This window comes from Cyanistes caeruleus, chromosome 5 (genome assembly GCF_971803275.1).
Source record: "Cyanistes caeruleus chromosome 5, bCyaCae1.hap1.1, whole genome shotgun sequence".
Classification (NCBI taxonomy): domain Eukaryota; kingdom Metazoa; phylum Chordata; class Aves; order Passeriformes; family Paridae; genus Cyanistes; species Cyanistes caeruleus.
Genome location: NC_141705.1, coordinates 58,159,998 through 58,186,259, shown reverse-complemented (window position 1 = coordinate 58,186,259; position 26,262 = coordinate 58,159,998). Strand labels below are relative to the sequence as shown.

Genomic DNA, 26,262 nt, shown 5'->3' with positions numbered 1-26,262 from the left:
TACAGAGATCCTGGATCCAAAATTGGTCAATTGCCAAAACTTGAGTGTCCCCCCTGCCACAGCACTATTAACTCCTTCATTTTGCATTTTACTGGAAATGGTAAACAAACTTACAGCGGTTTTCCCATTCACCCCATTAATCCGGGCATGACTATTTCAAACCTACTCATATTTATTCATCCTTACCATACAGATTTCTGCTTTAATGAGAACTAGTTGTTGTCTGTACTCCAGACTACAGAACCAGAAGCTGCACAATGAGACTGTTAAGCACTGTTAAGCCAGTGATATCAACACCTTGGTGGTTAACAAAGCAATAAAAGCAACTTCACCTAATGTGCACAGCTTTTTAAATAATTTATTTCAACTCACCAAAATTTCTCTTTGTTCTTCAAGATTTTTTAAAAAGTTTGAAAACTCATGAAGTGATGCATCTGTAACACAAAACAATAAAAAAAAAAAGTTTAATCATGTTGCAGGATGGCATTGACAAAATATAGCCACTCATAGTCACTTCTTACCTACCTATGTATCTTTCATCATCAGTCTCTGCATCACCAATGAATTCAAATTTAAAGTCTCTGAGAGAATGGGCAAATTTTCTCTGGGCTGCTGAGAGGTCTGCAAGAAAAAGCACAGGTTGAAGGGTAAGCAGTTATTTTAAGTAGGCCATAAGATCTCTCTATCCATAGAGTAACCAAGTTTTTCAAGAAACTCTGAACACAGGTCTGCCTAAGGACATTACAGGATATCCAGTGTTGCCTAACCCTCTTCTGATAAGGAATCTGTCACACAGGTTTCTTTATGCAAAGCTATACAGTAGAAAGTACATGCAATCATGTGTATAGTATTACATCTATGCTTACAGTTCACCTCAGTTTAAAAAAAGATCTGTAATTACAGAAAACAGATCTTTAATTACAGAAGTTAAGGGCACGACACTAAGTTGTACCAGTTGTCTTGCTCTGCTAACCTAAATTCACTCGTATATTCATCAGCACAAATACACATCTTGGAATTTTGTAGATACTATACAAAGATAGCTCTGCTAGTGAAACCTTTATGCATAAATATACATAAACGAAATACAAAAGAATTGCTGCACTTGAACTAAAAATCCCATGGAGTTAAACTCTGCCAAAAGCTAACTTAAATGCACAGCATTAAAACTAATTTTATATAATAAGTGTTTTGTGATAGCCATAAAACATTTTCAGCAACCCAAATTTTACCCACTAACATTTGACAATTTGAGATCAGAGGCTGCACTCTTACATTCCTCAGGAAGTAGTCAGACTCCATAGTCAGTCACAACATCATCATGATAAACCTTTACTTCATAAAGTTGTAAATAAACAGTGTACACACACTTTTCTGTTGTGCTGACATGTGTAGGTTGGGAATGTCAAGTAGTAGAAGGACTCAGTTGTTCAGTAGGATAAAAAAGGATGCATGTCCTAGTATACCTCTACCCATTAGTGAAGGTTTTACTCACATTTTTGTTGTTAGCCAAAGTTAAGGACAACTTAAAGTGTTTAGTTAATCTATAATCCTTTTCTTATCACATGCAGTTCCAAAGGGCTAAGAAGAACTCTAACAGGCCACCTAAGCACTTTGCTCTTTAATATTAACAAGCACTAAAAGATTATCTGCTTGGGCTTTCTTGTTCCAGTTTTAGGAGGGAGGTTATTTGTTTTGGGGTTTTCTTTTGGTTTGTTGGCTTTTTTTTACCAACAACGAACAAAAAAGTCACTCAGTTGTATAACCAGTCCTGCACCCAACACATCATGTATTTTATCACATGTCATAATATAAGAAAATAACTGAAAAGGCTAAGTCAAATACTCTACAAACAGCAAATCACAGTCTAAAATTAAAAAAAAAGCTTTTTCTTTTCACCCATTTCTCATTAGTTCTCTCCTCGCCCATTGTGTAACAGAGCTGTTCCCTCCTAAACCTGTGCATGTGCCCTCCAACACATGATGTAGCAGGATGCTGCACAGGGTTGAAATAACAAGGATAAGAAGGCTGAAGGAAGGAGAAATGTAACTCCCATGTGAAAGGAAACACGGGCGTTTTAATTCAAATGCCTTGTGGGCTGAACAGCTGTTCATAAAGCAGACAGCGAAAGAAACAAGTTCTGCTGGCTGTGAAAGGCTTAAACATGGAAAATGGAAATGGAAAAACAAGGTTCTTAACCATCTAATGTTACACTTATTTGTGAGCCAGGTCACAGTGCAAGGCTGAAGAGAGTTTATTTATGGGAGAATGATTCCAACAACACACACACTCCCCAACTTATTAAATTTTCTTGAATCCGATAATCCCCTCCCAAAGCCCTGTCACATGAGAGCTAGCCCCACACTAGAGGAAGGAATAGTTTATTATGTTTTTTTCTACTTGTAGACATGAAGCATTCAAATAATGCTGAGCAAGGTACACACTAAGAGATTCATGCAGCACCACAGGCACACAACAGCCCCATCTCCCTTCAGGGACTGTGCAGGTACAATATTTGTGAGCTTATGAGCCTTTCTAGAGTGCTGTCAAATTGCCACATCTCTTGTGACAGTGACAGCAAACAAAACCTAGGGCCACACCCAGACTCTTTCAGTGCAAAGTCCAACATCTTCAGTCAGCTTGAGAATGAGCTGAATTAAAACACTCTGTTTCTCACTGGATCAGAAACCCACATTTATGCATTTCTCATTACTGAATCTGCTCAGGGATCAGAAATGACTGATCTGAGGACTGAGTATGCTGTCAGAAGAAGCAGTAACCTTTTAACATGAAAGCTATATTTGTAGAGTTCCTCATTAAAACCATGAAGACACATTAAATTTTTGCAACATCTTTCCACAAATAATTTCTGAAACATTTAAGAACCTTTACAGAAAATTTTGGAAACCATCAGTGAGTGGAGGGAGTTGTAGATTTGGATCACAGAATAACAACACAATGGGTCAAGAAAAGCTGCAGATACCTGACTATTGAACCATTATCTGGAAGAAAACAGGAAGAGATTTTCTGGATTTTAAGAACTTGGCACTTTCAACAAAGGTAAGACGTCACTGGAGAAAAATCAAAACCAAGTATCAAGTAGCAATGGAGGAAAACTTTCTCAGGTGAGAGTGAGAATACTGATTTCATTTTTGTTGAGGCACAGGAAAAATTACAAAGATGGTGGCTGGAAACAAGAAAAGATAACACAGCCTTGTGGTGGATTTTCCTGCCACCTGACAAAACACAGCCAGAGTAAGATACCTGAGAACAACTGCAGTCAAACCTTCCACTGTGGGGCAAGCAACATGAGACTGCTATGATAAATTCCAAATGTCCTCTAGTACATAGGGAGAAGTTCACCCAACAACAAACATTTATAAAAACGCACTAGATGCTGATATCATCATAAGTACTATAGTCTCTGACCACTGTGCTACAATTTAAATGCTGAGCATTGTTGCTTAAATTAGAAATTTCATAAATGTAACTTGGCTTTCTTCCACGATGTGTCAGAAGACCTTTACTAGAGCAAAAGTATTTGTCTGGCACTGACAGATACATCCCAGCATTGTTCCACACCAGCATGAGAGCCTGCAAGACCAGAACATTGTTATATAGTAGACTGCAAACCCGAATGCATTCCAGCTACTAACACTAGAATAAAACAGCACTTGAGTACAATTATGTATCAAACAGAACGACCAGTTACGCTGGCTATGTGAATAATGCTGTGCCCTACTGAAGAGTAACTATTTTATTCCCTTTTACAAAGTAACACCAAACTGAAAGGTAAAGGAAGTTAAAGGAAGCAGCAATAGGGTTGCTGCTTGTTACAGGCTGCTGCTATCATTGAAAGGGAGAAACAAGGCATTCAAGATCAAAGACTGCTTTAAATATCAACCAAACACTAACACTGCTGAATACAGTGGAATCCTAGCAAACCCATAAGCCAAAGTAATTTCAAAGACTCACCTTCTAAAACACAAAAAGAAACTAAGCATCTGCTAAATGTTTTGACCAAAAGGCTGAAGACAGATTTCCAAGAAGAGAAGGGAGGGTCCCAAGGACACCAGGGCTTTTAACTTTTTTCTTTGGCATTGCTCACATCGGTACACTGTACTACTTTCATGTTTGGATGGAACTATTTAAAAATACAGCAAGAGAGACAGGAGCAGCTGCCTGCCTCCTCACTTTGCTCTGAAACACCTTGGTAACAAGTGCTCCTGTGAGTTTGTCCAGTGCCAGATGCGCTGTCAGTACCCCAAACACAAATCTCAATATTTTTTCCATTTGGATTTGAAAGAAAATACTTTTGTTCCTTATCTGGGTCAAGCTGAGCCAACATGACACCATTAGTTGCTGGGTGGTGGCCAAGCCTCACTTAACAGCACCAGAATCCAATGATTCCCTTTAAGATCAGTACTAATCTCAGTGCTAGCCACACAAACCAGAAGTCTTGGACACAGCCAGACAATATTGCTTTCTAAGGCTATTCTAGATCTCTTTTGGGAGGCAGAAGAATTCCACCCATTTGTATAAGTGGTAATGTTTTTCTACAACAATATATGCATTTCTGCAACTAACTTGAAAGAATTACATCACCATTCCTATTTCCTAACTTCAAGTTTACTGATCTTTAACAGATATGCTCCAGGAATGACAGATTTCTAGAAGCTTTATTTAACATGGATTAAAACTGCTCTGGCTTCATTGAACAACATCCTCCCCAAAAAGCTAAAAGGTTAACAAACACTTAGATTTAACTACCAAACTCATCTTCAAGCTAGTTTCAGGACTAATATTAGACTTCTCAAGGTATTTTCTTTGCAGTGGGCCAAGATCAGGCAAGCCAAACACCATCGTGAAACAGGCAAGAACAAGATGAGCCAGAGGTGGCCTCTCCCCTCTTCTTCCCAGGCATCAATCTCCTACAAGAGCCAACAAAGCAGCTTCAGAGGAACAGAGCACTTAAAATAGCTTGTCCAAGAGCTGCAGCACAGACTCATATAATGTTTTATACAAAAAATGCACCATCTCAACACTTTAAAAGCAACTCTGTGTTCCTTCTCTGTGGCCCCTTTCACAAGGTGAACAATGAATCTAATATAATCCATGACACTGAGAACATGAACAGGATTTAGTCACTACCGTAGCAAGGTGGATAAACAGGATTAATTTAGTAACTTAGCAGATGCAGGCCAGTCCTAAGAGCAGTAACACATTCCAACTCCCTAAAAACAAATAAACTTCTTATTCTTCATTTTTATCTGACAAATATATTGAATGTATGAGGCTAAAGCACAGTTACTTATTCCTATCCAAAACCTGAACAGAAATCAAGCTCAAAGTCTAAGAGGTTTCTGGAGTCTCATTTTAATCATGTCACATTATCCATGGCAGCTCACAAGTTTCTGAAAGCTTAGCAATTTTGGCTATGAAGATTATAAAGCAAATCATTACTGATTTGTCAAGTGGTCCGACTTCCCCCACCTTCCCTGCATAATACAGTGCATTTGGTCCATCCCAGACCTTTAAAACAAATAAGGAAAAACTCAGCCTCTCACCATTTCAGTTTAATCCAGCTAGCATCCTGTTCCTGCTGGCCCAAAGGCTCCACTCCAGCTGTGGACAGCTTCACACCCTCCTCATTCATATGCTCAGGTCTGAGGCAACTCCACATTAAGTGCACCAAAGTTACAAATTATTTCATTATTTTGGAAAAACCCTCAGAAATTTTTCCAGACACGTAAATGAGAGTTTAAATTTTCAAAATACAACAAAAAAGAGGGATGGTAGAAGGAAATTTTTGGGAAAAGTCTTTCTAATTTTAACAAAAGTTTTTTGCAAGCTGAAAAGAAAAAAGCCACACACAACCAAACATTTTGCATCAAACAGAAAAAAGGAAATTGCAGGAGTAAAATGAAAAATAAAACTCTAAGGTAATTTATATGTAAAAACATGAGATCAATAAGAATTTTAGCAATCTTAATCACTAATAGAATTTTCCTTCTTAACTTGACATAGGTAAGAACCAATATCATTCTTCTACTATACTAAAGTCCAGATTTTGTCATGGCTCTCCCCACTAATGACAACCCAGAAGCAAAAAAAACAAAAACATTTTGTGTTCAATCTAACAAAAAGAGAACAACTAATATTGGGGTAATGAATACCAGTCTTCCAAACAGTGCCTCTGTTAGGAACCTACTGGTCCCAAATGTTTATTCCACAGTGTTGGACGTTCCCTATTACCAGCTTGACTGCATGCTGGGGTCATTAATTGTTGTATAATTTTGGGACAAGTAAAACCAGGATATTTAGTCTAAAAAAGTCACATGGAATAGCACAAAAGACACATTCTAACATTCCCACTTCTTAAAAGAGAAAACGCAATTCTTGCAAGAATTCTACTTCATAGGTTAAATCAGCAATATTTTATGATTTTCCTTCTTCCAAAATGCATAATCCCATGCTCTAAACACCATTATTCCCCATACCAATCAGAACAGACACGTTAAGAAATCTTTCAGCTGTCAGCAGAGTCAGTTCATTTTTTTCATAAATATGCAAAATTGTTTAAATGCCACAACCTCCAACCATTGTTTTCTCCTATAGAAAGTACGCAACACAATAACACAAAACATGTATCAATTTATCTACCTTCTCTAGTTCTACAACTTTTATCAGTGAAAACACACTTGACTCATTTCTCCTCTTTCTACCCCTGCAATTACAAGGGTACAAACACCATAATCCTCCACATCAAGAAACATGTAATCAACATGTTAATTACCATAAATGAAATAAAGTAGCATCTTATGAGAGTGTGGGAAAAGTGCCAAATCCTGCTGGTACTGTCCTTCGGCTGCACCACACCTTCTTGGGCTCTGGTTATTTGCCTTTTTAGTTGAAATATGCCAGCAGCCCTACTCCACCCTGCCAAGGGCATTTTCCTCTTTGCATCACAGGCATTAGGCAAAAAAGCACATTTAGTATCTCAGCAGTGATTAAGGTTTTTCTAAAGCATCTCCATCAGCTCTTATGAAAAAGTGACCCCACCCCTCTGCTAACTCAGATGGTGACTACACGTTTTGGTTTTGCTTTTCAGGAACACAGCATAAATTACATTATGAAAACAAAAGAGAAGCTCCATTCCTGGTCCTACAATCCTGCAGGTAAATTCACTGCTTCAGTGGTGAAGAAACATACCTGCAACCACCTTGAGATCAGACCTGTATCCCAAAGTCTCAGCCGAAGGGTCTTGCAAATCTGAGAGAAGTTCCTGTGGAGCACCACAAAGATAATGCCTTCAAAGGAATCAGAACCATCTTGATCCCTACAAACTCTGTACCTCTTACAACAAAACACAGCGAAACAAATAAGAAAGCAAAGAATATGGAAAAACAAATTTGTAATGAAGAAAACTATGAGGGCATTGCACCAAATTCACATGGTTCCCAAAGATAAAAACCAGCAGCTCAGGATTTGCTGCAAAGGTTTCCCGTTGCCATACTGCACCAAATGGCAGCAAGAGGGACACCACTGTTCTATAATTGGTTCCCAAAAAAACCCCCTCATCAACCCAGAAGCAATGCTGGCACACATTTTAGCCCCTGGTAAAACTTCCTACAATATCTACTACTCTTCAAGTAGTACTATTATTAATGTGAAGATGCATGAATTCAGAAGGTGAGATTACACCACTAACAACAAATTTTGAAATGGAAATTTAAAACTGATAGCATTTATAAGACAACTCTGATCACTAAATCATAGATTTCCAGAAGGCTTATTCTTCAATTAAAATTCTTGTCAAACACCACAGATTTGAATGCCTTCATGCACTACTGCTGTTCAATAGCAAGTAAATCAGAAGACCATACTGCTTAAGGATGAAAAATTGTGCTAATTAACTGAAAATATTCTCAGCTGGGAAACTGTGAAATAAATTAAGTACCTAAAGGAAAAAAAATGTTTTTATTCTACAGATACTTATTCAACATCAGCATTCTGAATGTTTAAATTCTGGAGCATTGCTTTCATTCCCAGACTGAGTTCCCAGACAACTACAATGTTTACATAAAAAAAGAAAATATGGTGTTGAAATACTGTTTTGATTGCAAAAGAAAAATAACAATTCACTATTGGTCAGAACCCAATTTCTGCCATTGTAGCCTGCTTGTGGAGGTTTGTGGTCTGGAGGCAACCCCACATAATCAAATCTTCACTGTGAAAATGGGCAATGAAGGATTAACCACACACAACTCATCTTAAATGAAATAACTGCTATATTCAAAGCACTTTTCTAAATCCAAACATCTGACAGAACACATCTACTTTCTTCAGTCGGCAAAATTTGCTCATGGCAGTCACGGCAAGTTGTGGCATCAACCCAGCAGAGGTCCTGACCCACCACCAAGTTAAGGAGATTCCCCCTTCCAAGAGACAGGACTGATTTCAGTACTTGAAGTCTCTTGTCACAGAAAGCACACATGTGACTGAAAATTCATTGGGTTGGGAAAGCTGGAGGGGAAGCTCAGCTCAGCCTGGGATGGGAAGGTCACAACAAAGACACCCGCTTGTAGGTCTTCACATGCGACATCTGCTGCCACTGGGAAGAACATCTCAGAGTTCACATCCAAGAAATATTTCCAGCAAGACCTTTTTTTGCAGAAATGTCAACATTAAACATTAAATAACTTTGCAGGGAAAAATAGCATTCACAATGTTTTCTCCCTCTAAAATGGCAGATACCTCAAAACTTCGCCACTTGTATGGAATTACTACCTAAATATTTGTATATTTAGAGGAAAAACCCAGAAGGAGATCAAACTTGCACAATACTGTGATTTCTCCACAAGAAATCGTGCCCTAACACGCATCCAAGTGCACACCTATAATTAGGGTGTTACATGAAATGGCTACCAAATACTTCATCATCAGAAAGCCCATACAAGGCTCAGAAAATAAAGTTAGATTTTCACCAATTCTTCTGCTCATGAGTCATGAACATTAAACAAAATTCTCCCAGTAGGCAAAGACTTGAAACAGCACAGCTTTATTTTCCCAAGTGCAACAGGATTCAAGTGGGAGAGGAGAGAAGAAAATACAATAAGAAATCAGGTAAATGAGCAGCAGAGATCTATAATTCAACACATAACGACCAAGTGCTCAATCCTTGGGCAATTTATTTACTTATTTATTAAAAGATGAATCTTCAGCATCAAGAAGGACAGAATGACTACAACAGGCTCCCAAAGTTGGAAGAATTCAAGAATAAGCTGCAGCTTGGCACAGAAGTGAAATGAATCCAAGTTTTGACAGAAAAAACAGCTGGCAGCAACTGTAGTGAAGGGGACAGCCAGTACTTCTGTCACATATAGCTTCCAGAAAAAGCAGCAGACAGCACAGCAATGGGTAACTTAAATAGATACCCAAATTAAAAAGAAAAAAAAAATAATTATTTCACACCTTTCCAAAACTGTCAAATAGGGACTTTAAGTGCAAAGTGACACAGAAGTTGTGTGTCAAAAAAAACTTCTGACAGCTCTCATATGAGCTTATTTCTGAATAAAACATATTAAAAATTAAGCTTCTAATTAGTTCAGACCAAAGCCTTACATGAGCACCACAGAATATTTAAAGAACTTTATTGTGAATACAAGATTCCTTTAAATAAACAAAAATTGCAGAAAGCATCAAAATATAAGAAACTTGATTTTAAAGGATGAGTTTTATACTCCCCTTTTCCTGCTCTCACTGTTGTTCTTTTTAAAAGGTTATTGCTACAGAAAGCCCAGATGTTCCAGTATCATTTCACCTGCCAGCTTCTCCAATTATTGTAATTTATTTGTCTGGGCAAAAGAATAAAATTATTACTTCTGCCACCAATAACTGCTAAGAGAGCTTAGCAGGAAATACTGATTTAAATAGTCAGTCATGTAGTGTGGTACATGCCAAAGGAGAAACTTCACTTATCTTCGGTCTGGACAGTTGTGCAAGAATTGGACTCTGTGTGCAAAGAAATCCTGTAATCCTTCTGACAGTTTCAGATTAGAAATTTTACAAGAGGCCAATGAATCAAATGTAAGTTAATAAAGTGCATTTCAAAAGTGACACACAGTAAAACTCACTGACTGACTGACTGGGAAAAAACTTTCGTGAAAGCCTCACTGCTTTGGGTTTCAGCACATTTATCCAAAAATGAGTTTCCAAACCTAGTGGCACTCACTTCTTGAATCAAAGATGACAAAATGATCAAAAAACAAAATAACTGAGCAAAAGCAATTAAAGATAGTCAAGAGCAACCACCATATCCTCATGAGAAGTGCAAGACACAAAAGAAACGTCTTGCAGTAGAAAAAGAAAGTAGAAAGGAAAAAATGTTTTCGTCTTCTAATGCAATTCCATATTCAATTCTTTTTTCAAACAAATAGAACACAGTATATAATAATACAGTGAAAATATTTTTATATTATTTATATCCTTCACGCTTTGACTCAAGAATTAGTTTAAATATACTATAATGTTTTTTGGGGAAAAGTCAAGCTGGTTTTGTTTCTAAGTAAGAAAAAACATGTAAAGTTTGAGTGAAAGCACAAGCCTAAATAACTTTTTGATTTTTCCCCTCACTGAACTGTTCCAGCTGCATTACTACATACTGTGCCTTTTGCTATACAACATACTCATGAGAGAGCAGATAAAGCAGTTTCTTGCCCACGATAAGCAATACCATGAAAGAATTCACAACCTCCCTTAGAAACTCCTGTGTGTATCTCCTGCAGTGGAAGACTTACTGCAGAGTAGGAATACAGAAGTTCAGGACTTGGTTCAGTCATGTTTGAGTTTCATTGGTGGAATCTGAGGGAAAAGGAGCAAGCCAGGATTTCCAAATAGATGTTTTCTAAAGTGTTTCTATTGCCATTTCTGGAGTTGAGGCATTACTAAGCTTGGGATAATTTGTTTATAAAACAATTGATTTCTCCTTTGTCTTTCTGCTCTGGATCCTGTAAACAGCAGTTCATATTCAAATACTGTCCCTGCTTATCATCAGCCTAAGGATCCACAACCTTGTCTTCATAGCCCTGACACACTCAACACACTTGAAGCTGTAACTGCACATCAGAACAAGTGAGACGCAGACAAAACCAGAACAGAGACTAAAGCAACCCATGGCTGCCAACAAATGTTGTCAATTTACTCTAGACGTGGGTTCCCTTCTCTAGAACATGACAAAATGAAGGAAAAAAATCCTCAAAACACTTTGCCAGGCTAAGAGCTGGAATGAGAAGCTGCTTGGACTGTGACAATCTATGTTACAGAGTCATGGAATCATTTCGGTTGCAAAAGACCCTTGAAGATTGAGTCCAGCCAAAGCCTAACACTTCCACTTAAATACCTCCAGGGATGGTGACTTCACCACTTCCCTGGGCAGCCTGTTCCAAGGCTTGATAAACACTTTCAGTGAAGAATTTTCCCCTAATACAAACCTAGCCCTCGCCTGGTTCAACCCTGCAGCAATTTCCTCTTGCCCTGTTGTTTGTTCCTTGGGAGAAAAGGCCAATCCCTACCTGGCTACAGCCTCCTTCCAGGGAGTTACAAAAAGGGATAAGGTCTCCCCTGAGCCTTCATCTCTCCAGGCTAAACCCCCAGCTCCCTCAGCTGCTCTCCATCAGACCTGTGCTCCAGACCCTTCAACAGCTCCTTCTCTGGACACGCTCCAGCCCCTCAGTGCCCTTCTTGTCAGAAGGGGCCCCAAAATGAACACAGGATTTGGGGTGCAGCCCCACCAGTGCCAAGTACAGGGGGACTGTACTGCCCTGCTCCTGCTGGCCACGCTTGCTGACCCAGGCCAGGCTGCCTATCCCCAAACCTGGGCACACTCTTAAACGTACTATACTCACAGAAGAACCCCAAATTCCAAATATGGGGAATGATAAATATACCTAATTATATACACAAGTACAGAACGATAAATTACACAACAATCTGAACGAAAAGCTTCAGCTTTCAGCAGTGAGTGCACTGCCTCTGTACAATCCAGGGAAGGGAAATGTACACCTACAGTGAACTGTTCTGTGAGGACAAACCATGCTGCATTCTGTACTCCAGCTGGACTGGCTTTATAGCTCAGCTTCAGCACTCACTGGTACAAACTGTCCTGTGTGCTCACAGAACTTGAAATGCACATGCCCTTTATTTTTGATTATTTATTCATAGATCAAGATTGGAAGCAAGCAGAAAACACTTGAGATGATGGAAGAAATTGAAGTATTTAACTAATAACAAACATCAAACAAAACAAAAATTTGAACAAAGCATCACGTGTGAATTATCATGACAACTGCAGGGTATAATTGCTTGACTAGGTCTAGATTTTATCAGACTGATAGGGAAGACTAAGTAGCTGTCCTTTGTTTGTCCCACTCTCTGCCACAACACACATTACCATAAAAAAGAAAAACTTGAAAATATTAGCAGTTAAAATAATCATTCAACTTACCCGACTGCCATGTGGTTAAGTTTATACATTTAGAGTACAAATCAACAAGAAAGCAATTCACTTGGCTGACATTTCAGGGAAAAGGGCTCTTTTGTAAACTGTCTTAAAAATAATAACCAGATTTACACAGGTTTGTGTGGATCGCACTAAAGAGGTGGTGCTTAAATACTCTCTGATCTCTGGTTTGGAGCAAAAGAAAGGACTCATTCTCAAGTGACCAGGCCTGTGTCTTTTGAAAGAGAAGATGACAAAACTGCTACATGGAAACTCCTGATCTCCAAGCGGGGGAAAAGAAAACCATAGGCTGTTAAGGAAAAATACTCATTTAAGTTTAGTTTTTAAAAATCTTTCTTCAGGACATCACAGACCTTTAGAAAAATAAACACTTGGTTTATTTGAAATAAACTAGGAATAACTCTGGACCCTTTCTCCTTTTTCTTTAAAGCGCTCTAATGGGTGACAGGAATGGTCACAGAGAAAAAGAAGGATATTTATTCATATATTCCTGAAAACACGTAAAAATACTTTAGTAAGGCTGGGAAATATTGCCCAGAGTTACTTACTAAAATTAAAAAGAACCTGATCTTGATGATTGGTGGGGGGGTTAAGAGAGGATTTCATTAATTTTTTTTAGTCCTCTCCCTTCTCTCTGACCTTTTCCTTTAAGAAAACAAATCCATGTCTTCCCTGATGCAATACATCCCTTACTTTCTTACAAGTTTTACACTACATTTATTCTAGCTACAAAACAGAAACCTTTAACAAATACTTATCAAAACATACAAATTAACTATGAGATAAGAGTCACTCAAGCAATGAAGAACACCCTGAAAGTAACCTAAGTAACAAAATTGAACCCCACATTACAACAGATATGGGAGTGGCAGAGTTGTTAGACAGCGTAACATACATATCTCCCAAAATTACACCTTTCTATCTGGCTCCTTCAGCAGTCTGCATCTTCCCACACTCAAGGGAAAAAGAAAATCTACAGCTCAGACTAACATGAAAGAGATACAGGATTTCCATAAATTTAAACTCTTAAGCTGAAAGCAAGAGAGGGAAAGACAGACTGACCATGAGCGCAGTGATTACTCAGCTGATGCTCACAGGACAGCATGGATTTTACCTACAATTTAGTATTTATCCCACTTTAGCACCTAAAATAGTATTAAAGGAGATGTACTGTCAAAAGCACCTTGTTCTAGAGAACTGAAATAATTGTAATCTCTTCCCTTCCTCCCTCAGAAAGATTAAAATCCAAGAAAAAGCCTGAAAACTACTTGAACAAGTTCCGTAGCTGGGAAAACAGCAATAGTAACACCAGACATAAAAGTGTCCCCTCAGGTTTTGGTCTCTGGTCTTACCACAACCATGCTCAGTCCTGCTCAGCTATAGGGAGTTAATTTCCCCCTGCCTTTTCAAGTGCCACTGTAATCTAAATACCTTCCTTTTAAATGCACACAAGAGACACACATAATGATGTACAGCAACAGTTATTCTGGCTGGACATTCAGCCATGCTTTCTATATCAAAAGCAAAGCCCAAAAGGAACAACAACAACCAAAATAGACCAAAAAACAAACCAAAAAAAAAACTAAGAGAGCAAATATTTCACAGTTGGGCTCCTTAATGCAAGATAACCTATTAGCACACTTGAAAAGTCTGCTCTTTCCCCTGAAGAACCACCATGAATGATGAACCAGTATCCCTGGATCCAGCTAAAGCTCATGGTGGCTCTTTAACTGGCTAAGCCTGTTCCTGAAATTCTGCTACTACTTCTCACAGGTAGTTTCATACGGGTAACTAGAAGAATCCACGGAGAAGATCTTTTTAACTTTGGGAACAGTTTACTTTGTGTATCTGGAGCACTACCTTTATGAGACAACTTCCAAGCACCTGGAATAACAGCTATACATTGTTGCTCCAGAGCAGTGACAGATACTCTGACATGTCAAATTCAGTCCTGCAACAACAGCATGCTCAAGAGCTACTCAACACACAAGTATTTAAAAAGCAAACGTAATTAGAGGAGTATTGTGAAGCAGTTATCACATGGCAAGCTTCTGAAAGGCTGTCAGTAGTTTTCTGATTAAAGAGAAGAGCCTGGCACAAGACAAATTAAGTATAGTTTCATTTGCTCAAACCTTACTTTGGATAATTCACAGCTCTGCCACACAGACCAGAAGGAAGGGGTCAGGACTCCCAGTCTCCTATCTCATTTGTGCTGCACTGCTGCTGTTTAATTGTAGGACTACACTATCAATGAAATAGCCACAAAACAAACCCCAAACCATAAATGTCAATAAAACCTCCCTACACCAAAGAAACTGGCTTCATTTAGTCTACCACATATGAAAAAAAGGCAGCAAAACACTGGAAACCCTGAAGTGTTCAGTGAATGCATTTGCCAATGACAGCTGGAAAAAACATTCACTGATTTCTGTAGGACACAGGGGATTCTGAATGAGTCCTAATGATGTAAATCAAAGCAGTTTCTAACAATATTGGTCCATGGCAGACAGCACAGACAAAAGTGGTCTGTCCATACATGGTCCTCTGAACTACACTGAACAACCCAGTGAACTGTACTGGCACCAGCAACTCTCCTGCATATCACATCATACAAACACAATGTTTTTGTTTTGGGATAAGTGAAGTAAGTATTCAAGACAAAGCATCAGTTCAAATCTTCATGCTTTTTCTTCTGATTCTCACAAGAAAAAGCTCCTTAGGATTGTTGCAAAACTCTGCAAGATATGTGATAGATCCCTCAGCCAACTAAGCCATATGCCTTAAAGTTCTTCCTTAATCTCATTTTCTAGTCCCAGTTGGCACAAGTTAATTCAAGTTAATACACTGAAAGTTCTTCAATGCATTTCTTTCTTCATTTACTAACATTTCTTCTCATGTCCAGGTTTATAATAAAATTATTGCTGAAGCAGGTGAAAAGAAAACTCATTTTAACACATTAGCTGTGGTATTTCATACTTAATTGGTTTCTTAAGCATTAGGCTCTACATTGATCAGTCAAAATCAGGCTGCAATTTTTTTTTATTTGCCCATTTAAACCAGCACTTTGCCATGCTTTACATTTATGTAAACATATGTATGCAACCATACACACTACAAACTCAGTGAAAAGCAGCTGTTCAAGGTCTAGGCTTTTTCAATGTGTTCCACTGCTGCACTGAGTATGTGCAGCACCAAACAGAATCAAGAGCAATCAATCAGCACCTTCCAGACTCTGGGGAGAGAGGGAAGGAGAAGCAGATAAAGTAGCTCAGTGGTGCTTAGCAGCACAGATACAGCCACAGTAGGTTTGTGCTTCCTCCCACTGTCACCATGATTTAGGAGAACCTGCATGTTAAAAACATGACAGGTTCATGGCAGTATTGTATCGTACTGTCCTGAACAGATGAAGGCCACGCTGGCACAAAAACCTCAGACAGGATCAGTCAGAAGCTACGTAACAAAGAACATTAAGCCTTTAAGGATGATTAGCTTCAACAAGTAAGGCTGCTGTACTTTTGAATTGGCATTTTCAGTCACAATTCACCCTGTTGCCAAAGCTTTAGAGCTGTACAGCCCCCCCCCCATGTTTGTGACTCTCCAACTGCAGTCCCCTGGACCTCTCGTAACCTGCAAAACCAGTTATGTGGCTCAGTTACAACTCCTCTATCTTTCTACCCAAAAAGATCAAAGTCCATGAGAAACTTTGAGGGGTGACACCAGCAAAAATAAATGTGGGGAGGTTTTTGGAGAGGCTGCATATGGCACAAACAACAGAGCATGTGCAGACCTGTAAGTGCCACTTCATCTTATGACAGAGGTATTTTGCAATGCTAATTCAAGAACAGGAATGCCCAACTAAAAGAAATGCAACAGACTCACTGACTTTTATTTACCTTTCTTCTTATTTTTGTTGACTTAGAGACAGATGAGAAAATCCGGAAAATCCACATGCATGCTGGAGAACAGATATCAAGGATCTTTGCTGGTCCATAGTAAAAATTCCCATACCAGCATTACAACTGCAGCTCTCCAGAAGTAACAGATCTATTGAGAAAGAGGACTGTAAATCATTGTATTGGTTGGGATTTTTACCAAATTCTTTCTACCAATTCCAGCATACTTGCAGCTACAGCAGAAATAATTATTTGGGGGCATAGCTAAGACACAGATATTTTGTTCACATTTTGCTTACATGGCCCACAAGCATTTTCTAGTTATCAACAAAGAAGAAATTTCAAATTTAATACTGGGGAACAGGGAAGACTAAAGAAAAGCAAAGGCAGGACACAAGCACAAATTGAGAGAGCATGGTGGCCTGACTCCATATGTAGATGGCTAATTTTAATGATATATAAAAATATAATGACATAAAAATGTATTGCTGGATACATAGTGTAGTCTATTCATAATATAAATATGCTCAAATCAGACCTTTAGGTGAAATAATCAATTAGTAAATTCACTTTTTCCAATTCTATAATCTCTTTGTTTCATTATGCACTCTAGAGTATTGTAAGAAGTTACACTTTAGTAACTTATTATTTATTACATATTTCATAGAATCATAGGATGATTTGGGTTAGATGGGACCTTAAAGATGATTTAGTTCAAAACCCTTTCCACAGACAGGAATGCCTTCCACTAGACGAGGTTGCTCAGAGCTCCATCCAGTCTGGCACTGAACATTTACAGGGATGGGGCATCCAGAAGTTCTCTGGGCAGCCTGTTCCAGTGCCTCACCACCCTCACAGTAAAGAATTCTTCCCTCAAATATAATCTAAACCAATTGTCTCTCCATTTGAAGCCATTCCCCCTTGTCCTGTCACTACATGCCCTTGTAAATACTCTCAATCTTTTTCATAGGCTGCAATTAGGTCACCCTGAAGCCTTCACTCTTCCAGGATGAATAATCCCAGTTCTCTCAGTTCTTCCTCGTTGAACAGATGCTCATCCCTTTTATTATGTTGGCATCCCCCTCCTCTGGACTTGTTCCAACAGATCCATGACCTTCCTGTGCTGGGACCCCAGAGCTGGATACAGAAGTGCAGATGGGATTATACCAGAGGAGAGGGGCAGAATCCCCTCCCTCCCCTGCTGCCCACGGTGCTTTGGATGTCCAGGATACTACAATAATAAGCACACAGGCCAACAAAGTGCCTATGACACAAAGAAATGAAACTTTATTTTTCCCTCTTATTTTCATGTCACTGGAAGTGGCCACCTAGCCACGATACAAACATGAAAACCAGGTACACAAGGCATCCAGAAATTCACTGCACAGTGTTGCACTGAATAGCATCTTGAATGACATGTGCACCACAAAACATCGAAGTCCACATAGACATCCTTCCCACCTTCCTCCACCAGTTCATTCAGCTGAAAGCAGCCCTGCAGCCCTGAAGAGCAGAACACAGAAGTCCAGGCAGATCCCTTGCTTCCACATATGAAGTAAGAGGAAATACATTTCCCCTCCCACAGCCAGTTTCCACTTCAGAAACAAACACTGATGTCCTACAGTTTCATTAACTGCTGTCTTGTTGATCCTGGAGCCTTTATCACATCCAAAAGCTAGAACAAAGTTCAAACCAGTATGATAACCCCTATACATGTGACTGTGGGGCGTCTGAGCTGGAAAAAGGCCAACACACAGACAACACTCTGCCCTGGTTCACCAAGTACAGGGAAAAGATAGTAGTGCATTTAGTGCAAACAAAAAAAAAAAATCAAAAAACAGCAACAACAACAAAAAATACAGTTGGAAACACAGAATTCAATTCCCAAGGAGCAAAAACACATACAGAAGCACAGGGAGCATCTAAAGCAAACATTTTCTAAGGTATCTTGATGCCTTTGGATCCATCACTTCCAAGCCTGCAAATAATGTTAGATGATGATGGGGGACATAGATTTTTAAAAGACCAAAAGAACAACATTTTCTTTTTTTTTTATTTTTTAAACCCCAACTGAGACACTATTTTGGGACATAAAACACATACACATAATATCAGTAGGATTCATTTTCCAAGAAAGACTGTATTAGAACAAGTAAGCTGGTAATTTGACCAAATTGCATGTTCAACAGACATCACTGAAATCTCTGATCAGTGACAGCACTGCCTTTATTTCTGCTACTCCACCATGTGCAAATATAATTCCACAACTAAATGTGGGACCAAGATGCAAACACCCATCACTGGGCTCGTGCAAATCCTGCAACCACGGGAAAAGGACCACCAGGGACACACAGCACACATGGAGGAAAGCACATCACACTCATCCTTTTAAGAGCCACAAGGGCAAACTGATGGCCAATACTGCAAGGAAAACTGGATTGAAACATGAAGCAAGTCTGACCTGCTGCTGGCCAAAGCCAAATCACGAGCCCACAGCAAGACACAAAGTGATTCTGATTATATCATTTACATTTCTGATTATATCATTTACAACAGCTCAGCACCTGACAAATATCATACACATCCATGTTCTCTGCACACAACAGCCTGGCCACAGCACTAGAAACACACCTTCTTCCCAAACTGAACTGGCACCTGAATGTTGGCAAACTCCCAGCTGCAAATTATCTGTCTAGCTTCATACAACTGCCAGTGTTGGAGCATCCCAAGCTCAAAACAGCAGTGGTTAGGCAGGAATCCTGAAGGGGTAGGGGGCAATGATTTCACACTAGTGAAATACCCTGAGAAAACATATAAATTTATGAATAAATAAATAGAAATAGTGCATGTCTGCCAGCACTCAAGCGTCTTGGCACAAATTGTGTTTAAAAGTAGAAATAAATATATTGAATTAGGAAAACTGGCTTTATGCACAAAACAACAGAGCCAGGCTCAAGAGACTTTGTTTCATGTGCCAGCCCATGAACAGACTTTGATAAAGTCACTGACTCATGCTGTGCCCCAGCTATTACACAGGAAGGTACCTCAGCCTCTTATCAGCAGGATAAAATCTATTAGTGAACAATATACTCAGCTATTCAGGTCACCACATCTTCCTCTCACCACTTCTGCTACAGATTCACTGGTAATGAAACAGGGTACAGCTATCCCACTAGAATGCCTGTGAATCTTAAATCCTTGGATTTTATAACAATGGGCAGAACTTACGCTGGTTATATGTTAAAGGGAGCATTAGTTACTCTTCAGGGGGAAAAAATGCATAAACCACAATTAAAACCTTTGAAAAGACATGTGAATAATGAAAAAACAGCACTTTTGTAATCTACCTTTTCACACAAATCAGTCTACAGGCACTGACATTATCCCAATGCAACCTGGAGATGGAAATATAAAAATATTTAATCAGATCTTCCATTATAAGAATAGATAGCCACTGTAAATCATAACCTTGATGGCTCTGTACAGCATAGGTAAAGAAGCAATGGCTTCAACTACATAGAAAAAATTAGTATCATCACTAATCTTCATTCTTTTAAAATGATGAATGACCCAAACAGAGTAAGTCAAGTGTCTTCATGTAGAAATTAGTTTCATTTCTTGGCTGTATTTCACAATATTTTTAAGTTCCCTTAAATAATACAAAAGAACAAAAAAGGATGATGCTGCAACTTTACACTTGTACATAGTGTTAGACAAATGCTGTAATTTATAGTGAAGGTCCACTGCAAGCTAATTGTCAACAAGTTGGGGGTTTATTATCCAGATCACCAGATTCATATCTGACCTAGATCACAAGCAACTAGAATGATGTTGAATCCTCTAGCTGCCAAATTCTTCATCATGCTATGAAGACATGCCCATCAAGTCACATTCACAAAATGCAAGTATGTGAGATAAATCAGTCAATATTTATAAAAACTTGAACAAGTTAGTAAGTAAGGGGTTATTTTAGGATTTATGGAAGCTGGAAACAGTTTAATTTGCTTACAGCCACACCTGAACTTCCTCCAGTATTTTCTAAGTGTTAGTCTCTAACTAGAAACAGAAGTTATCACAGTTTCTCTCTTGCAGTACTGATGTGATTCAGCTAATTGAGGGGAGGGAAATTTCACCAGGCATCAGGCAATAAGTTTCCCCATCCATTCTGTACACACACAGTTTAGCTAAGTATGAACTGGGAAACCAGGAGGCGTTATAGCACTTCTCAGGATATCCAAGCATCTTCAGGAAAAAAAAGTGCTGAAATCTGTATAAATAAATTTTTATGTAGCATGAATTGTCTCATGGATCTTCACTTCTGTAAAGTAGGAAACTCCCTTTCCCTAATAAGTTTGCTTTTTCCTTGGTTGAAAAAAAGTCTAACAACATCACTGAAATCAGAGAGAAGTAAAAGGACAACAAAAGGAAAAAACAAGAGAGCTAGCAATACACTAGGGGGGGAAAAATAACATCACACTACCAACTCTGTGACACAGCTTAAATAATATGCTGTGATACAGCCAAACAGACCATATAAGAGACAACATTTGTTCCAGTATTTCTTCTATTTATTTGAAAAAGCAGTGGGGTTAATGACTCCATAAACCAGAACTAACACTTCTTCAGAGAAGCTCAACTCTAACCTCCCATCGACTGGACCAAAGGAACCTCTGGCTGCTGCACAGCACTGCACCAAAGAGATCCAGCAGCCAGATCTGCATAATGCAGCCAGGCCATCAGCTAGAAATTGCTTTAGACAGCTGCAAACCTATATTTTCTTTGGCTTTCTTAATGCTTTCAAAGGGGTTTCAGTCACAGACACTCAAGTTCTCTGTGTCCAAAGCCTGACAGTTTAGAAAAAATTTGAAACACAAAAAAGAAACACCCCAAAACCTAGAGATAACACAAACCACAAGATCACCACATTTTTTATGTTTTGTATATTTGAAGTTTCATTCAGCTCCAGGAATTTCATAATCCAGTCTATGGTTCCAAGCAAAACATCAATAGGCAAAGTTTTGCTCAACTGGTGCAACTGCTGCTACCTACAGGAATGTGCATTTCAGAAAAATGCCAACTGTTCCAGTTCTTTCTTTCCTTGAACTGTGAATTTTCTTTTGGAGCTAGAAGGAAAAAGGCACAGCCAACCAAATTAAAAAGCAGATGAAAGAATTATGAAGGCAATTGAGCAACTGGCCTCGTTTGGTTGAAAGCAACCACAACTATTTCTGACTATACCAATTTATCCTGTTTGTCACAGTAATCCAGAAAGACTTTTCCCCTGACACTAGGAAATTAAAATTAAGAAAATCTTAAAGCTAGAAAGTGACAAAACACACTCATCCAAGCTCTTTTAAAGGAAAGAAGAAAAGAATCTTTACTTCACCTTGCATCATGCACTTACCTTCCCTGCCTCTCTTATGAATTTGCCTATGATATGATTAAAAAGCAGCTCTCTTTCATTTATCAGCAAGCTAAATATATTTTCATTTCTTGATATAAATGAGCAAATTTTGATCTGAAGAACACAAAGGCATTAAGTGAACAGAAACCAATTGTTTATGCTTTTTCTTAAACTCAAAAGCCAGCATTTGCACATTGTGTATTTATTCTGGAGAAATGATGCCCATAGAAATCCCAGGTTGCTTAGAGGATTCTTCCAACAAATCTCGGTCATGTTATCTGCAATTTCAGCAATCAAGCACAGGGACACTTCTGCACACTCATGTTTTAGTTGCTTTCTTTTTCTAAATTGCATCCCTCCCCAGTCATTAAAGAAAGCAACAGCAGCACCTAATACATTGCATGACAGCCTCACTTAATCCAACACTATAATCCATTAAAAAAAAAGGGAGACAGGAGACATGAGGTCAGTAAACTAGAGTGATAGATGGTTAAGTGTTTCTGTTCCTCAGCACTAGGAAGGACTGACAACATAGGCTCTTCCAGTATCAGATACTCAGAATTAAAATGTTTGAAGTATTTTACAACATCTGCACATCTCCCAATCTCTTCTTAGCAAACAAGAAAAGTTCTTTTGCATTAATTAAACACATAAATAACCATTTGGCATGGCAAAACTATAGCCTTTTATTTCAGCACAGAATGGACAAAGCATTTACATGCTTTTTTCTAGATGTTCTTTCTGCAATGCTCCCTTCCCAAAAACAACACTGGCAACCCAATACAAACACATTCACTGCTGACAAGCCATGATTTGGCCACATGACTGTCCTGCCTGTATTTCAGGTATTAGCTATGTCAAATCTAATTATCAGAGACAGCTTGACAAGGTCTTTCACATTATTCAGGAAAGGTGCACTTGCCAAAACCCTAGTGGAGGCCATGGCATATAACAAATCTCACCCAGCCCTACTGAGGCTTGCAGTTCTGCTGACAGTTTTGCCCAATAAATCATTTCACATAAATAATATCAGTCTAGCAAGCCTGTGTGAGTACTGTGAGAAATTTAGTGACCCACAATGTGTAAGAAATACTGCCCTCAATGTTTACAGTCAAATGAATGAGGTTTTCTTCCTACATGATGACTGCAACAGAAATTATACTGGTATTAATTGTACCAATTATGAAAGCTTCTGTGTTAGTATGACAGAGTGCTTCAGGCTATTCTGCCCTCAGCTTCAAATCCTGCAATTCAAATAACAACCCTGTCTAGGAAGGGACAGGATATCAAAGAAGGTGTAAGGACTGAATTACAAGTTTTTCTAGTTAGTGGGTGTTCCTTCCCTTCATTTCCTGTCACGGGTGAACGGTACACAGATACCAGGATGCATCACACAAGCACGCATACAGGTATCTGGAGTTCATGGGAACACAAGCATAACTCATATTACCACAGTTTTCCTGCAGAAATACCCATCCAAAGCAATTAAATGTTCAGGCAGTGTTTCAAGCAGAAATGTCTAAGTTAAGAAGACAAGGAATATTACCCAAGGGGAAGCATGTTGGCACATCTGATTAAGCAAGCGTCCAGTATAGTGGATAAAGCAAGAAAGGAAAGTACAATATCCACTTCCTTCACAGACCCTAGAATAAAAGTTCTGCAACAATTCATGCTTCAACTCCTTTGTTTCTGTGTACAGAAATTATACAAATAATTGTTTAAATAGAAATGACAGCTACATGTTCCAGGCATAGAGGCAGAGCAGGAAGGGAAAGAAAATGTTCTGCAAGGGCACAGGAGAGCCAACAGGAGGGAGTTGACTGAGACTTTGCACAAAAGCTCCAGCACAGGACAAAGTCTCTCATGAACAGGCCCTGGCTCTTACAGAAGTTGTATTAATCAGGAAGGTTGCACTGGAAGTAAGAGATAATATCAAACCCCAGGCCTCGTGCTGCAAAGCATCATTAGCTTTTGCTCTGGAAGCTCCAGCAGGGCCTTGCAATATTCTAGCATCACAGCTTTGCACCTGGGGTGTGCGAGGCTCCAAACAGAAACGTGTGCTCAGGTGAACATGGGTCTTCAGTACTGTCAAGTATTTGTTTACTTTTTCATCTTCTCTAAAGGTACATTCAAAGCTGGAAGTGCAACCTGTATTAACATATGTTCCTGACCACAAGAATGTTCACCAAAGTACTGTGTAATTCTGGGGTGATGCAAGAGAGAGAAGAGATGCCCTGGGATGTGAAGAAGCAGAGTCTGATGAGAAAGAAACCTTTAAAGAAAAATAGAAATAAGATCAAATTCACTCCTTTGAGAAGACTTTGAGAACTTTGAGAAGTTCTTGTGGCCAAAACCTACAGCAAAATATAATGGCTTTTCTCCAGCCCAGCCCACTCTTTCAAAACAAGTGATTTTATCTCAAATTTATTTAGAGAGTAGAGTTAGCAGTAACAGGCACTTAATAAAACCAAACAGGAGTACCACAAGCTGAGCCTCCCTATTTCTGCATCACAGCAACTTCCACCAAAACAAAGTAAAACATACCAATGACCAGTGTAAAATTCCCAGACAAAGATAGTACAGTAAATTTTGAACAGTGCTCACAGTTGCACAGATTATATAGAACTGAGGGCAGAAAATGGATGGTGACCTCCTAATTACAGCCAGGTAAATGAAGAGAGTTTTTCCCACAAAAATTAATTTCTCTCAGTAAAAGATGTATAAAATCATTATCTAATCCTTCAGTATTCAAAACTTTAATTAAAGTGCCATCAAGACAGATGAGACAAATAGTTCACATACAACCAGCTATATGGATACAAAGGGAAAAGAAAAGGAATTGTGTTCTCTCTCTCAAGTATGGCTGTGGGAAGGAGGAGGGGAATCTTCCCCTGATATGTCTCAGTCCCACAGCAGGCATCTGTAAACGGGAACCTCTGCATGAACAGACTTCTTGTGTCCTTGGTCTGATGTCAACTGCAAAGCACAACCATCCTCTTGTCCTTATGAGTAAGAGAGATAAAAAAAATGCTTTATAACACAAGTAAAATTACTAATACAAAAACAGCTTAAATATTGAAAACTTTGACTATTGTCAACTTACAGTTAAGCTGGCTTGCTGACTGTTGACCATGAAAAACCCCAAATCCTTCCTGATTCTCAATTTATCTTCTTTCCCTTTGGTGGAAATAAAAGGCACACTGGCTTTACATACATTATGTAAACCCCTGGTTTCCAAAGATTCACACTACTCTAAGACATTTCTCCATAATTAATCAATATAAAACAATGGACCCAAGTAAGATTTAGTTCATGCCTCATTTAGCAGTTCAGTGGGAGCCACCTGCTTTGTGTTAAGGCAAGACTTGAGCTAGAATTCACTTGCAAGGCTTTCAGATTTTTTTGATTTTTTTTTTTCTTGTTATTAGTTACCACTGTCAACAGACAGAAAGAGAAGGATCCAAAAATTCAGTCAATTACTTTTAGGGCTGGATAGCAGCCAGCAGGAATACTCATTGCTGGGTTCAGCAGAGGTTTACCAGATGATGAGAGACGTTAGCATCGTTGGGGAAAATTTCCTTTCTTGGCTTGTATCTGCGAAAGGCTACAATCACCAAATTAGGACTAAGGATGGGATCAGAAGGAAAAATTTAGGGCTAAATTTAGGACTGGTGTCAGTAGTAACCATCTGTAAAGGCAGGGACTAAGCTGGGTAGGGTCACTGATAGGAAAAGGAGAAAATGGAGTCAAAACTGGCGGTGAGCTTCAAAGGGTGCAGCTGGCTCTGGCTCCCTGAGAGGCAGACTGAAGCCAGGAGCAGCAGAGAGGCAGCACGGAGCCAGTGGACACTCCTGCATGGGCACAGGGTGGCACAGCCACCTGCACTTTCAGCCTGAGTGGGCTGCTGGGCACAAGGTGAGGTTTGGACAAGCCAAGCCAAAACATCCCCAATTCTATCAGAGCACCAAGGTAAGAACAGTCCCATGTCCTTAATATTCCAGAAGGTACAAAGAATCAAACAGATTGGTTCACCACCTCACTGGAACATTTAACATGACTGCATGGTTAAACTGAGCATTTGAAATCCAACACATGCCTTCAAATCTGCAAGAATCTACACCAAAACAGTTCTGATCTCTGGTTAGGGAATTCAATGGGCAAAACTCTCACAACTCACAGCACAATACCAACATCTCCAAGCTGTCTTACAAAACAAAATATGCCAATGCATGGGTAAAAAGGTTAAACATCAGGGCCTCCTAATAACTAACTCCATCTCCAATGAGGGCTTGATGTGCAATCCTATCTAATCACTTGGCCTGTCATTTCACCCATGTGTAAACAGAACCACAGCCCAACCTACTGTACAGGATGTTGAAAGGTTCCCACCTAAAATGCTTTACACACTTCAGATTTTTAAGTGCTATATAGGTTAAGCACTTTGT

The 26,262-nt window shown here is 39.1% G+C and overlaps 1 protein-coding gene across 7 annotated transcripts in view; it reads right to left on the bottom strand.

The window, feature by feature from the left end:
* The window catches only part of ARHGAP10 (Rho GTPase activating protein 10), a 136,456-nt gene that overhangs the window by 95,624 nt on the left and 14,570 nt on the right, over nt 1-26,262 (bottom strand). For all 7 annotated transcript variants that reach the window (XR_002864339.2, XM_023926299.2, XM_086889411.1 and 4 more), the window contains exons 2-3: nt 526-621; nt 373-434 (exon numbers count right to left, since the gene is read on the bottom strand). Coding sequence is in view for 6 of the 7 variants with exons in the window: in XM_023926299.2 (XP_023782067.1) it covers nt 373-434; nt 526-621 (158 nt within the window). In the remaining variant the exon portion in view is untranslated. The remainder of the gene's footprint in view (nt 1-372; nt 435-525; nt 622-26,262) is intronic.